Genomic DNA, 12,136 nt, shown 5'->3' on the forward strand with positions numbered 1-12,136 from the left:
ATGCATAGCTCTCCTTGACATAGAGAGCTACACCTCTGCCCCTTTTGTCCACTCGATCTCTCCTGTACAGGGTATAGCTATCTATACCCATGGTCCAGTCATGGGTGGAGTCCCACCAGGTCTCCGTTATCCCTATGGCATCGTAATTATTTGTGTTAAGCAGGAGGACAAGTTCCTCCTGTTTATTCCCCAAGCTTCTGGCATTTGTGTACAGGCAGGTAAGTGTCCCTTTGGGAGCCCTTGCTTTGCCTACAGATTGTTCCAGGGCTGGGGCAGAGGTGGGCTCCCTAAGTGCCTTGGCCTGCTGTTTTTGCAAGTGTTGTTCAGCAGGCCAGCAGTGGCAGTAGTGCCCTCATCCCTCGGCGGGCTTAGTTTAAAGCCCAGTGGAGCAGGTCAGCCAGTCTGGCTGAGAAGAACCTCCTCCCCAGAAGAAAGAGGTGGAGGCTGTCCCTTCCCAGCAGCTCTCTGATTTCCCCCTCAGTCCCCCTCAGGATGGAGTCTCCCACAATAAACACTCTGTGTTTTCTCTTAGGGAGAGCGGGGGTGGGGGGAGAGGAGGGGAAGGGGTAGCTATAGTTAAGATGCAATGCAGCGAAAGGGTTCATGGCTGCCAAGCTGAAAATGAGGCAAAGGGACCAAGCACATGGTGCAGCAGCGGGTCATTCCTGGGCACGCAGTGGCCACCAGGACACATAATGCAGCAAGGGGGGGTAAGCAGGGAAAAACCAGGGTGGATGGTACAACAGCAGCAGCAGGGAAGGACAAGCATGTTGTGTGAGGTGATGTTTTGTACCCTCTCAAAGTTGTGAACAAAAAAATGGAAGTTGAGTAAACTATTCTCTCTGGTCTTTTCTCCCCTGGGTAAATGAAGTGTATTAACAAAAATATTAGCCAATAGGCTTGCTAAATGTATTAAAACACTATTTAACCATGCGCTATAGACAGGAAATAGTAGAGAACAGGACTGTGCAACTCCAAAGTGGTGTCTCAATTTCCAGCAGCTGAATTTTGGAAAAGGTTGTGTGCTGTATGTGAGAAAATACAGAATTTCTACATCAAAGTTTCTACATCACTGACTGCTGTGAGATGTGCACAGACTATAGTATGTGCCAGTATGACCCAGGGTGGCAGAATCTACCCCAAGAGATTTTTTACATTCTCCTGCCCCAGATTTATGGGATTGCCTACCCACCTCAAGTTTCCAAATTATATTTCAGGTCCTATATGATACAAACAGGTCAGGCCTATGGTTATTTTCTTCCCTTCTACCTCCATCCATTTCTGTATGTCCCTCTGACCCAGCAGCAGGGAACTTGAAGTCTGTCCATCCGTCCTCCCCCCCGCCCACAACTGTATGAGTGAACTACACTGCTAGCCGAAGCTGGATACTAGGTTCAGATTTATGGGTTATAGAAGATTAATACAGAAATCCTTTACTCTGATTTACTATCATCCTCAGCTAAATAAAGTTTCTGGAAGTTCTCCTTTTAACTCCCCATTTTTTAACCACAAAAGGTGGTCTTTGCAATACAGGGTCAAGGTGCTTGCATTGCTGCCTTTCATATTCTCGGAATAAAAGGAACTCAGTTTCTAGATCTCAGAAGTACTGGGCTAGGTCAGCCTTTTAAAAGATCAATTAATTGAATTTTAGAGGTATTTTTCAGGCTTTTCCACTGATGTTCAATTTGGCGTATCATACAGCTATTGCTTTTTTGTAATCGTTACTAGACAGCAAGCCACGAGCTAGGAAATGTATACAGTTCTCTGATATTGGCCTTTCATCTAGACCAGGGGCATCAGCTCATTTGGCCCTGCAGGCCATGAGGTCCCTTGCAGGCCAGACAGACCCACCTTTGGATCCAGCCCATGGGACTTCTTGTGACAACTGCCAGAGCTGCTGTTTCAGCACCAGCAGCCAAAGCCTAAGTACAGGCAGTCAAAAAACCCAAGGCTGAGTTGATTCAGTCTTTGCAGGTTAGCCTAAGGGGCAGAGATTAAACTGAGAAGTAAGTGAACAGACATTCACTTTTCATCCAGGAAATGCAGCCACATGCCTACAGTGGCTCAGGCCAGAAGCTGTGCAGTGCTAGAGCACGCCTCCCAGCCTGCTGGCCACTGCCAAAGGGAAGGGACTGACACTCCAAGGCTTTCCTCCACTCCCTGCTCAAGTGGAGGGGGGGTGGCCAGGCCCCAGCCTGGGGCTAGCATGCTGAGTCCAGGGGAAGGGGCACTTTAAATCCCCCACTGTGGCCTACAATGAGACCCCAGCCTGGCTTCTGACCCTCCCCCCTGCTCCACACTTGAGTGTGGGAGGAGGACAACCCCTGCCAGCCTGAGGAAGAGGTGGATGGGGAAAATCGTAGTGGCAGTGAATCCATAAAAGCTTGAACAAAAATAGTTCCTTCTCTGAAGCGAGCATGTATTGAGCACAGCAATTTGCAACCTCAAACACATAACAAAGGACATCTAAAAATCTTTGCCTAAGCTAAGATACAGCCAAGTAAAACACACCGGGAGCACACACAACTTAGTCTAACTTAAAATGGAATGTAATAAACCAAAAAGACAAGAGAAAGCTTTTCATAAATATAAGTATGTGCCCCTGCTATGCAGACCCTGGCTAGGGTCCTATGCCAGTGGAAAAGGGGATTTAAACCCCCCTCCCTCCTCCCTGTCTGGGCCTACCGGCCCACACTCCCACCCCCCTGCTCCAGTGGGGAAAAATCTGGTAGGGTCTGCCCCCCCGGTAGGCTGAGGTACCCAGCCAGGCTTCCCACCCCTACCCCATTATCGGCCAGCTCTTACTGCTCTGGCTAGGGAGCAGAGGGGTGCAGCCAGAGCTACTCTCTGGAGCAGACAGTACCTCCCAATCCAGGGCTGCAAAGCATCCTGGGATGCAGGAGGACTCTGATTTAACCTGAACCAGGAAGGGGTCTGGGACAGAAGTTTCACAAACCGGTTAAGTCTGATACTACATTCAACCAGATTTATCTTAAACCAGTTTCAGCCATTTTGAAACTGGTTTATGTGCACTGAACTTCTGTTCTGTTACAGGTTTAAACCAGTTTCTGATCACTTAAACTGGTTTATGTGTAACTTCTGTCCCTAGCCAAAGATTTAACAATGATGACAATTAATTGCTATTGCTGTTTGGATAGACTAGGAGGGTTGTTATAAGTTCTACAAAGGGATTGAAAAAAAATGAGCATTGGGATCATTCAAAGTTCTGTGAGGATGAGTATTTGGCATACAAAAATGTCTTAGTTCTATGCCATAATGTGAAAGGAACCACAAAGTCGGACTTCTGGGTGGGAGCGTAGGGGAGAGAGAAGTCAGAAAAACCTGATCAGGGTGTAGTGAGCTGAATGAGGACACGGAGATAGAGACGGAATTAAGGAGTATCCTGAAGGCCTTAGGCAAGATGATTAGAACTATCTAATGATTTTGAGGGGGACAATTTCTCAAGGCAGAGCCACAACCTTAAGGAATTACTGTGTCAGTCCAAGAGTTCTTATTAACACTAAAGACATTAATCAGGAAATAAAGAAATAACTGAGTATTTTTGCAAAGAAATTAATTTGTAGACCTTCAGATTTTATACCTTCCACATAAAATAGCTTCATACAGAAATCCTTGGGTTTGCTTTATACATGACAAATTATTTATTTTTTAGTGAAAATTCTGCTCTAAGTACATACTGCATGATGAAAAATGGATGCCCATGTTCTATGGGCATCAACTTCCAATCACAACTTTAATGTTACTCTGTTCATTTACAAATACTGGTCTAAGTTAGTAGTCAGCAGCCTAAAGCCCACAGGCTGCATGTGGGCCATGAAGAGGCTGGATCTGGCCCATCATTTGATCTGTGTTTACTAATAGCATGCTGATCCTCTGTCTCAGCATAGCTGTCAGATCTGACCCTGACTCTGCCTTCCAAATTTTACTAACAGCCTCTAACTTTCTTGCTGCAGGTTCCTAGGCCAAGAGTTCTTGGTGATCCTTGCTCCAGCACTTTAGTGCTGCTTTCTTCCCTGAAGCCTCTACTAACTGGAGGCTCTGCTAACTGAATTAGCCTCCCTAAAATGTCCCCAGCCATATTTTTCAGAGAAAGCTGCATCAAGGGGTGGGAGGGGGAGGTGTGAGACATCAGCCTCCATGCACAAACCAGGAACTGGGGTGTAGCCAGGGATGGGTGGCCCATGGTGCTAGCTGGGTCACAAAGAGGTGGCTCTTGTTGGTAAAAGGTTGCCAACACCTGATATAAATAACTCCATGGTCCAATCCATTAAAACTAAACAACTATATAATTACACCCCAAATTTGTTTCTTTTAATACTTTAAACTAGAGTTGGCCAACTTCTGGCACGGGTGGCATAACTGGCATGGGGCAGCACAGCAGTAGATGAGGCAGGAAGCAGAAAGCAAACAGCAAACCAGGCAGGGAGACAGGACTGGAAACAGAAAACAGAACAGCAGATCAGGCAGAGGAGGGGATTGGAGTAGCATGTGGGAATGGTGTGAGGTCACTTTGTGGCACACCAGTCAAAAAGGTTGGCCCTCCACTGCTTTAATCTCAAAGTTACGTTGTGGGAGGAAGGGAGAGAAGGATTTTAACTTACAACATACGTGTCTGACTCAGTAAACATTCTAGTAATCACATGAGGGAAGATCTTGTGGAATAGGAAGCAGCACTGATACAGGAAGACAGAGTAGATTTACACTTTTATAAACAAACGAAATCAGAGATGTACAGTATAGTAGAAGCTTTCATAAGTAGAGAGCCTGGCAAGAAAGCAGGGAGCACAGAGGGCTGGAGCTGGAGCAGTAGCTGGGATTAGCTGGACATTAGTAAACTGTGGGCTGGATCAGGCAGAAAGAGGGGATTGCAGTCTTTTTGCAGCATCCGCTGAACTAAGTCTGCCCCACGAGCCCCTGTGGCAATAGCTGCCAAATTAGCCACTCCAAATTCTCTGAGTGGAGTCTGAAGTGGCAAAGCAAAAGAGCAGCCTTCTACACTGGAGCAACAGCCAGGGATCTGATGCCCACGGAAGAGACAGCCGGGTTGCTGACCCCTACTTTACAATAAGGCCAGTGCAAGAGTGATTTTACTAAGACCCCTCCTGCAAAACAGTCCTTTTTTTTTGTCAAGCAACTTCAACGGGACAGATTTCAACTTACTCATGTGTAGTGAGGCTATACTTGCAAAACAGATTAATTTTAACTGTTACAAAGTTAAGAAAGGAATCTGTTTCAGTATTATACTCCAGAATGGCTTAGTATTCCTTTTTTTTTTTTGGCAATCACTATTCACGCCTTCAGGAAGCCCTGAAATAAATCACTTCTCTGTAGCAACTATCAAAACATGTATGCAGCCAAGAGCTCTCATTGAATAAGCTAGTCACAGTAGCCAAAAATTCATTTATAAACAGAACTGAACATCTCTATGTCTTCAGCTGAATAATTCATGTAAAGCTTCAAACAATCACATAATTATATGTATTTCCCCTCCACATTTCCTCATCTTAAACACATAACATGTAATGAGCTCACCACCAAAGACAGAGGTTATTAAAAATAAGTTCTTACCTGCTAATCTGATTGAAGCAATTCTTTCTTTAGGAGACCAGATAAGTAGGTATTTTACATAATAAAAAACAACCCACAACTGGGTGGAGTGAGTCTTCAAGAGCTCTGCATAAGACAGACTAGAACATAGGAAGCTGTTGAGCAATAACCAAATAAACTGCCTATTGAGCTCCAAAGCTGCTTGTGCTTAGTGTGGCAATAGCTGACAGAATGGATTTTGAGTTGTTCACGTGCTTTTACTTAAGTGAGCCTTTTAAATATCAGACACTTTTCTATATCCCGAACAGAAATAAAAAGCTCACCAACCACCTGTGTATTTTAAAATTGTATAGGTTCCCCTTTAATAATTTTAAGTATCTACTCTACATAAAACTTCCGGGTTCCTCTCTAAGTTTTTGGAGGGTGTAACATTTAAAGCAAGTCATGCCTGCTCAACTCAGTTTCCTTCTATGATAAAATGACAGACTGTGGACCTGAGGGTAAAAAGCAGTGGTAGTGATATACCTTGACTTTAGCAAGGTTTTTTGACATTATCTCCCACAACAATCTCATTAATAAACTAAGGAAATACAGACTACTGAAAGTACTGTAAGGTGGGTACTAAGTGGTTGGATTATTGTGCTTAATGAGTAGTCTTCAATGGCTCTATGTCTAGCTGGGAAGAAGTATAAAGTGGAGTTCCTCAGGAGTCTCTCCTGGGTCTGGTGTTGTTCAACATCGTCATTAATGATTTGGATGATGGGATTGAGTGCACGCTTAACAAAATGGGGATGATGCCGAGTTGGGTGGACTTGCAGACACTCTGGAGGGTAGGGATAGGGTCTGGAATGACCTAGATCAGGGCTGTCGGACTGACAGCCAGTGGGCACATGCAGCCTGTGAGGGGTTAATCTATGGCTCTCAGATTCCTACACTGCTACTGGAGCTGCTGCTTCCTCCCATGCTGCTTCCTTGCATAGCGCTCCCTGCTACAGCCAGGGACTCTAGGTACCCCCACTCCCCTGAAGCTTTGGCTCCCTGCTCCTGCCCCAAGGGTAAGGTGGTGCAATGTAATCCAGTGTCAGGGGAACCCATGGCACAGTGCAGGGAAGGACCCTATGGCTCACACTAGTGTGGTCCCAAGGATGTAAGACCCCCTGTTCACTTAGAAGGTGGACAGCCCAGACCTAGATAAACTGCAGAACTTGTCCAAAAATCAATCCAGTGAAATTCACAATGGACAATTACAAAGACTTGCACTTGGGACAGAATAATTACATATACAAATATAGACTGGGATATGACTGGCTAGGCTATGGTACTGCAAAGAAGGAACTGGAGGTTACAGTAGATCAAAAGCTGAATATGAGGCAACAGTGTGCTCTTGTTGCAAAAAAAGAAATCAAAAGCATACTGGTTTCTATTAATAGGAGTGTCACTTGTAAATCAAGGGAAATGATTCTTCTAATCTTGTAGGCAGTGGCGAGGCCTCACCTGGAGTACTGAGTCCAAGTTTGGGTCATGCATTTCAAGATGTGGGCATATTAGAAAAAGTCTAGAAGAGACCAACAACAATGTTTAGAGGCCTGGGAAACATGATTTATGAGAAAACTGAAAGAATTAGGATTATTTAGTCTGAAAAGAAGACTAGTGGGGATTTGACAATAGTAATCAAATATCTTAAGGTCTGTTATAAAGAGGATGGAAATAAACTATTCTCTGTGGCTGTAGGGAACAGGATAGGAGTAATGGTCTAAAATTGCAGGAGGGAAAATTTAAGTTGGCGATTAGGAAGAGCTTTCTGACTATAAGGGTGGTTATGCACTAAAACAGGCTACCTAGAGAGATTGTGACATCGCCATCCTTGGAAATTTTCAAAAGCAGATAAAACCAACACTTATTCCATAGGGCTTATGTCAGGGACATTCCTGCTTTGAGCCGGGTGTTGGACCAGATGGCTTCCTGAAATCTTTTTCAGTCTTCTATGATTCAGTGAAACTAAATGTTCACGATAGAAAACAAGTAACATCTCTGCCAGGGATATTGGCAATATGCTTCACATCCCCTTATATATGTAGAAAACTAAGTCATTTGCTGTTCATATTAGATGGCATAGGATGACTTGAATGGTGCTTTAATCATCATTGGCTAGATATAGAACAGTTAGAAATTAACATCATAGACAAAAAACTGAGAAATAGTGGCTAGCCCCTGCTTTAATTTGCAGCCAGATTCCATAATAAGACTGATTTTTTTTAGATCATTGGCTAGGTCAGTGGTGCTCAATCTCCAGCCAGCGAGCCAAATCTGGCCAATGGAGTAGTGTTACCAAGCCCATGGGACCCTCCTCAGGTCCTGAAATTTGGTGGTAGAAGAGCAATGGGAGTGCTACTTACCATTCCCCTGCTGCCAAATTTCCAGACCTGTGGGAAGCCCTGCAAGGTGGATACTGTAGCCCTCCATGCTAGATCACTTGGTCACAGTAGGTCTGGTACACAGGACTGCTCCTGTGTGATGATACCAAGTGTGGGATCTGGCCCATAGGCTGGAACATGAGCCACTCTGCCCAAAGAACCAAAAGATTGAACACCATGAGGCTAGATAAACTGATTTGGTCTTGCTTACCAAATTGAAAGCTAAAGATGCAGGAAGCTTTGCCAGAAAAAATTAAGAAACAAATTATTTTTAATAATAATTTAAAAAATCCTAATTTGAAGAGTGATGCAAGTATATTTCTTTCTGTTCCTTTCTTCTGTTCTTTGTCTTTCTGGCACCAGAATCCTGGCACCCATTCAAACTTTCCACATACATTTCCCTTGAAAATTCAGAAAGATACTCATTTGAAGCTAAATTATGACACAGAGTACTAGATATTGTTACTCTAACAATCTGTAAGAATAGCTTGATCTCTGGTTGGTATTCCTGAATTACCATTTATAATTACTTTCATGGTTGTGAAAAAAGTGTTCCCTCTCATACATGATTTGGCAGGCACATACCTGTTTGCTGAGTAGCAGCTTCATTTAAATCACTTGAGATTTTATGAGACTGTATTAAACTCTGGCCCAGTTTACATACAGAAATTTGCAGCAATTTTACTAATTCCATTTTCTGTTTGTACGTAATCCCTTAGTGTAATCAAAAGAGGGGATCATTTGATTACTTTTATTCAATCCCAGAATAAAGTTATTTGTTGTTGGCCTGATCCAGAGCCCACTGAACACCTATCAGTACTGAGGCCTTTTCTGTGCTACTGAATGAACAGCACTACTGTTTCCTAGCAAGCTTTCTAAGAGTTGGAGACTACTATAGACAATGCTTAGCAACTGCTATCTCAGAAGACATTTAGCAGGTCAAGTCCAATATACTTCTTGGGTATAGTGACTTCAGCCAAATGAGTGTTATTGCATGGGGTATTTAACACCCCAAACAAATAACAGCTCTCCTCCAAAGGTAAATAGGCTTTACCAGAAATGTGATTTGATTTTAAACAATAATGGATAAAAGACTGATGCACTGTATTCTAGGTTCAAAGATGCAGCAATTATTAACCGAGATGTTCAGTTTATGAATTTCTCCCACCTCAAGGTTTCTGGAACAAAAGAGTTTACTTTGAATATTGATAGTCTTCAGCCATCATGATAGCCTTCAGTTTTAGTGGAAATCAATGGGAAAACTAAATTACTAATAATTATAAGAAATTCTGTGTGCATCTGGCTCAATATGTGAAGTACTTTTGCACCAATACAATTCTAACATCCAGAGCAACAGGTGGTAATCGTACAAAGACAACTCATTTCTAGTCAGCACATGCAGGTAATGGCACAGAACACAGGATACTCTGTCTTCATGTCCTCCAATCTCAGCATGTTTGTAAGAGCTTGGCTGAGCAATGTAGAATGAAAAGGAAACAACATTCTTGAGGAAGCACTTCTATACTGCTAAAAAAATAAAGAATTATTTCAGTGCAATAAGAATTAGATAAAACTAGATTAGGGCAGGCAAAGTCTGGCCCGCAGGCCAAATTTAGCCCACAGCAGACTCCATTTCCAGGCAGCCCTTGCCTGCATTGCTGCAGTCAGTTTCCACAGAAAACCCAGGAGGAGTGCAGCTGTGACAGCACAGGGGTAGGGTTTCCAGAGACTGGCCCCATCAGTGCTGGCAGAGCATGTGGCTGGGTGGGGAGCTACTCCAGGGCCAGGACTGGGATTTTGTGATGGTGACAGCATGGTCTGGAGCTGGGGCAAAGCCACAATCTGTTGTCCATACACTCTGGGTAGGGGCATGCAGGCAGCAAATTGCAGATTTGCCCTGGTGGGGCATGCAGGGAATAGATCACAGCTCTGCCCTGGCTCTGGCTCCAGACCACACTGTCACCACCACAAAACCCCTGCCCCAGCCCTGGAGTAGCTCCCTGCCCAGCTGTGCCCCCTGCCAGTGCTGCTTGGGCCGGTCTCCATGGAAATCCCAGCCCTGCCCCTCCTGGGGTCTTCATGGAAACCAGCTGCAGTGATGCAAGCAGGGGTTGTTAGGCAATGGAGTCGGACTGCCAGCTAAATCTAGTATTTTGCCCACCCCTGGACTAGATGGTCACTATCCTGAGGTGAAAAAAAGCAATGCTCTCTTTTCCAAGTTTTTCTTCAAATCAAGAACAAGTGAAGTTAGAAGTTAATGGCAAGTAAATTTACATTTCAGTACTGAAAGAAATCAGTCAAAATATTACAGTTTGGTAGTTTAATAGCATTTGTATTTATTTATCTTCATCAACCAGTGCTGTCAACCTACTAATATTAACCATGCTGGAACAGCACTGTTGCTACAAATGGGAAAACATAGCAGTAGTGTAGATGGGCTGGTAGATGGTTAACTTTTTTAATTAATCATTTTTTATTTAGGTTGGGTCATAACACTTCATAGGACAAATGCAACTCTGTTATGAAGAATTTACAGATGGACTTGTATAATACAACTGTCTAAAAGATGAAGCATTAGGGTGGTAGCAGATGCTGTTAATTGTCCTGTAGGGGAAGGGAAGGATAAAGGTATAGGCAGAGATGTAACAGGCTAGTACTGTGCCTAGGCCCAGCTGGAGGGTTGCTGCTGCTGGGGAAAAGGTCACCTACTTTTCATAGTTTCATAGAAGTAGGGTCGGAAGGGACCTGAGCAGATCATCAAGTCCGACCCCCCTGCCTTGGCAGGAAAAAGTACTGGAATCAAACGACCCCAGCAAGGTGTGCATCTAGCCCCCTCTTAAAGACCCCCCAGGGCAGGGGCCAGCACCACTTCTCTTGGAAGTTGGTTCCAGCTCCTAGCCGCCCTGACAGTGAAGTAGCGCCTCCTGATGTCTATGTCGCAGAGCACTTCGGTACTGTGCTCCTATAAAGAGGGGAAGGGTGTAGCAGGGCGCTAAGATGCCTGCTACATGTGGAGCAGTAAGTAAGGAGCCCAGCTGCTGGTTGCCAGGGTAACTGGTGGGAATCAGCTGACCAGAGGCAGAGCCTGGCTCCTATATAACTCCCAGGCTGAGTCCAGGCAGTTCCCTGCTGGCAGCTAAAGGGGAAGGAGCTCTGCTGGAGGAAGAGAAGAGAAGAGAAGAGGAGACAAGACGAGACGAGACCAAAATGCAAGAGCAGTTGGTACGGGAGAGGGATGGAGCACTCTTGGGGGTGGTGCAAGCTAGGTTTTAGCCAAGTGGCAGAAATGTATGTTATAGCCAAGGGCTTGTGTTTTGTTTACTGTTAGACCGGTGGTTTGGGTGAGGCTATTAGGGGTTGGAGGAGGCCTCATAGGGGATCCACGGTAGTGTGGGGATCCTGGTGCTAGAGAGGGTGAGGTATTTTGGGATGCGCTGACTTCAGCCCTGAGAAGGGAAGCAGAAAGAAGGAGGCCAGGTAAGGCTGAGGCTGCCTGAGCCCTGCAGCGAGTTCAAGACCCCAAGAAGAAGAGTTGGGGCCAGGCATGGCTACAGCCACCTGAGTCCCAAGGCTGTGGAAGCCCCAGAGCCAAGGGGGTGCAGAGGCGAGAGAAGCCCCAGGGCAGCAGAGAGCTGAGCACCAGAGAGGGTGCAGAGAGGGAGGCAAGGGCTATGGCTAAGACCAAACAACTTCTGGTAAATCTGCGAGGCTTGGGGCGTGGAACGGGTGGTTGGAGCCAAACATTGCCCATAAGGCTGGGGTGCACGGAAGCCCCATTATAAGAACAAGACGAGTGACAACAGGAGAAAACCGTGTCCAAGAGGATGAAAGGCAGCCTCCCTTTAATATTTAAGTTCAAGACATGGCGAGTGAGATTTGAGGGTGCTTGGAAGCAAACTTGACATGGTAAGGGGGCGCTAGGGGGATCATGGCCATCCCTGGGACCCCGCTCTGTGACAGTCTAGTCTGAATCTACCCTCTGCCAGCTTGTGACCGTTATTTCTAGTCACTCCTGGTAGTGCTCAGGGGAACAGGGGCTCCCCCAATGCCTGCTGGTCCCCTCTGACTAGTTTGTAACAGGCCACTAGATCCCCCCTCAGCCTTCTCTTATGGAGGCTAAATAGGTTCAGGTCTCTTAACCTGTCCTCGTAGGA

General features: G+C 45.2%; 1 protein-coding gene across 1 annotated transcript in view; it reads right to left on the reverse strand.

Moving 5' to 3' along the window:
* CPVL (carboxypeptidase, vitellogenic like) overlaps positions 1 to 8,676 on the reverse strand; it is a 158,024-nt gene extending 149,348 nt beyond the window's left edge. Inside the window, 1 exon segment of the mRNA XM_019508549.1 lies at positions 8,568 to 8,676. Coding sequence (XP_019364094.1) covers positions 8,568 to 8,676 — 109 coding nt within the window.
* Positions 8,677 to 12,136: the final 3,460 nt, after the last annotated feature.

Source organism: Gavialis gangeticus, unplaced genomic scaffold, assembly GCF_001723915.1.
Source record: "Gavialis gangeticus isolate Ggan-Ray unplaced genomic scaffold, GavGan_comp1, whole genome shotgun sequence".
NCBI lineage: Eukaryota > Metazoa > Chordata > Crocodylia > Gavialidae > Gavialis > Gavialis gangeticus.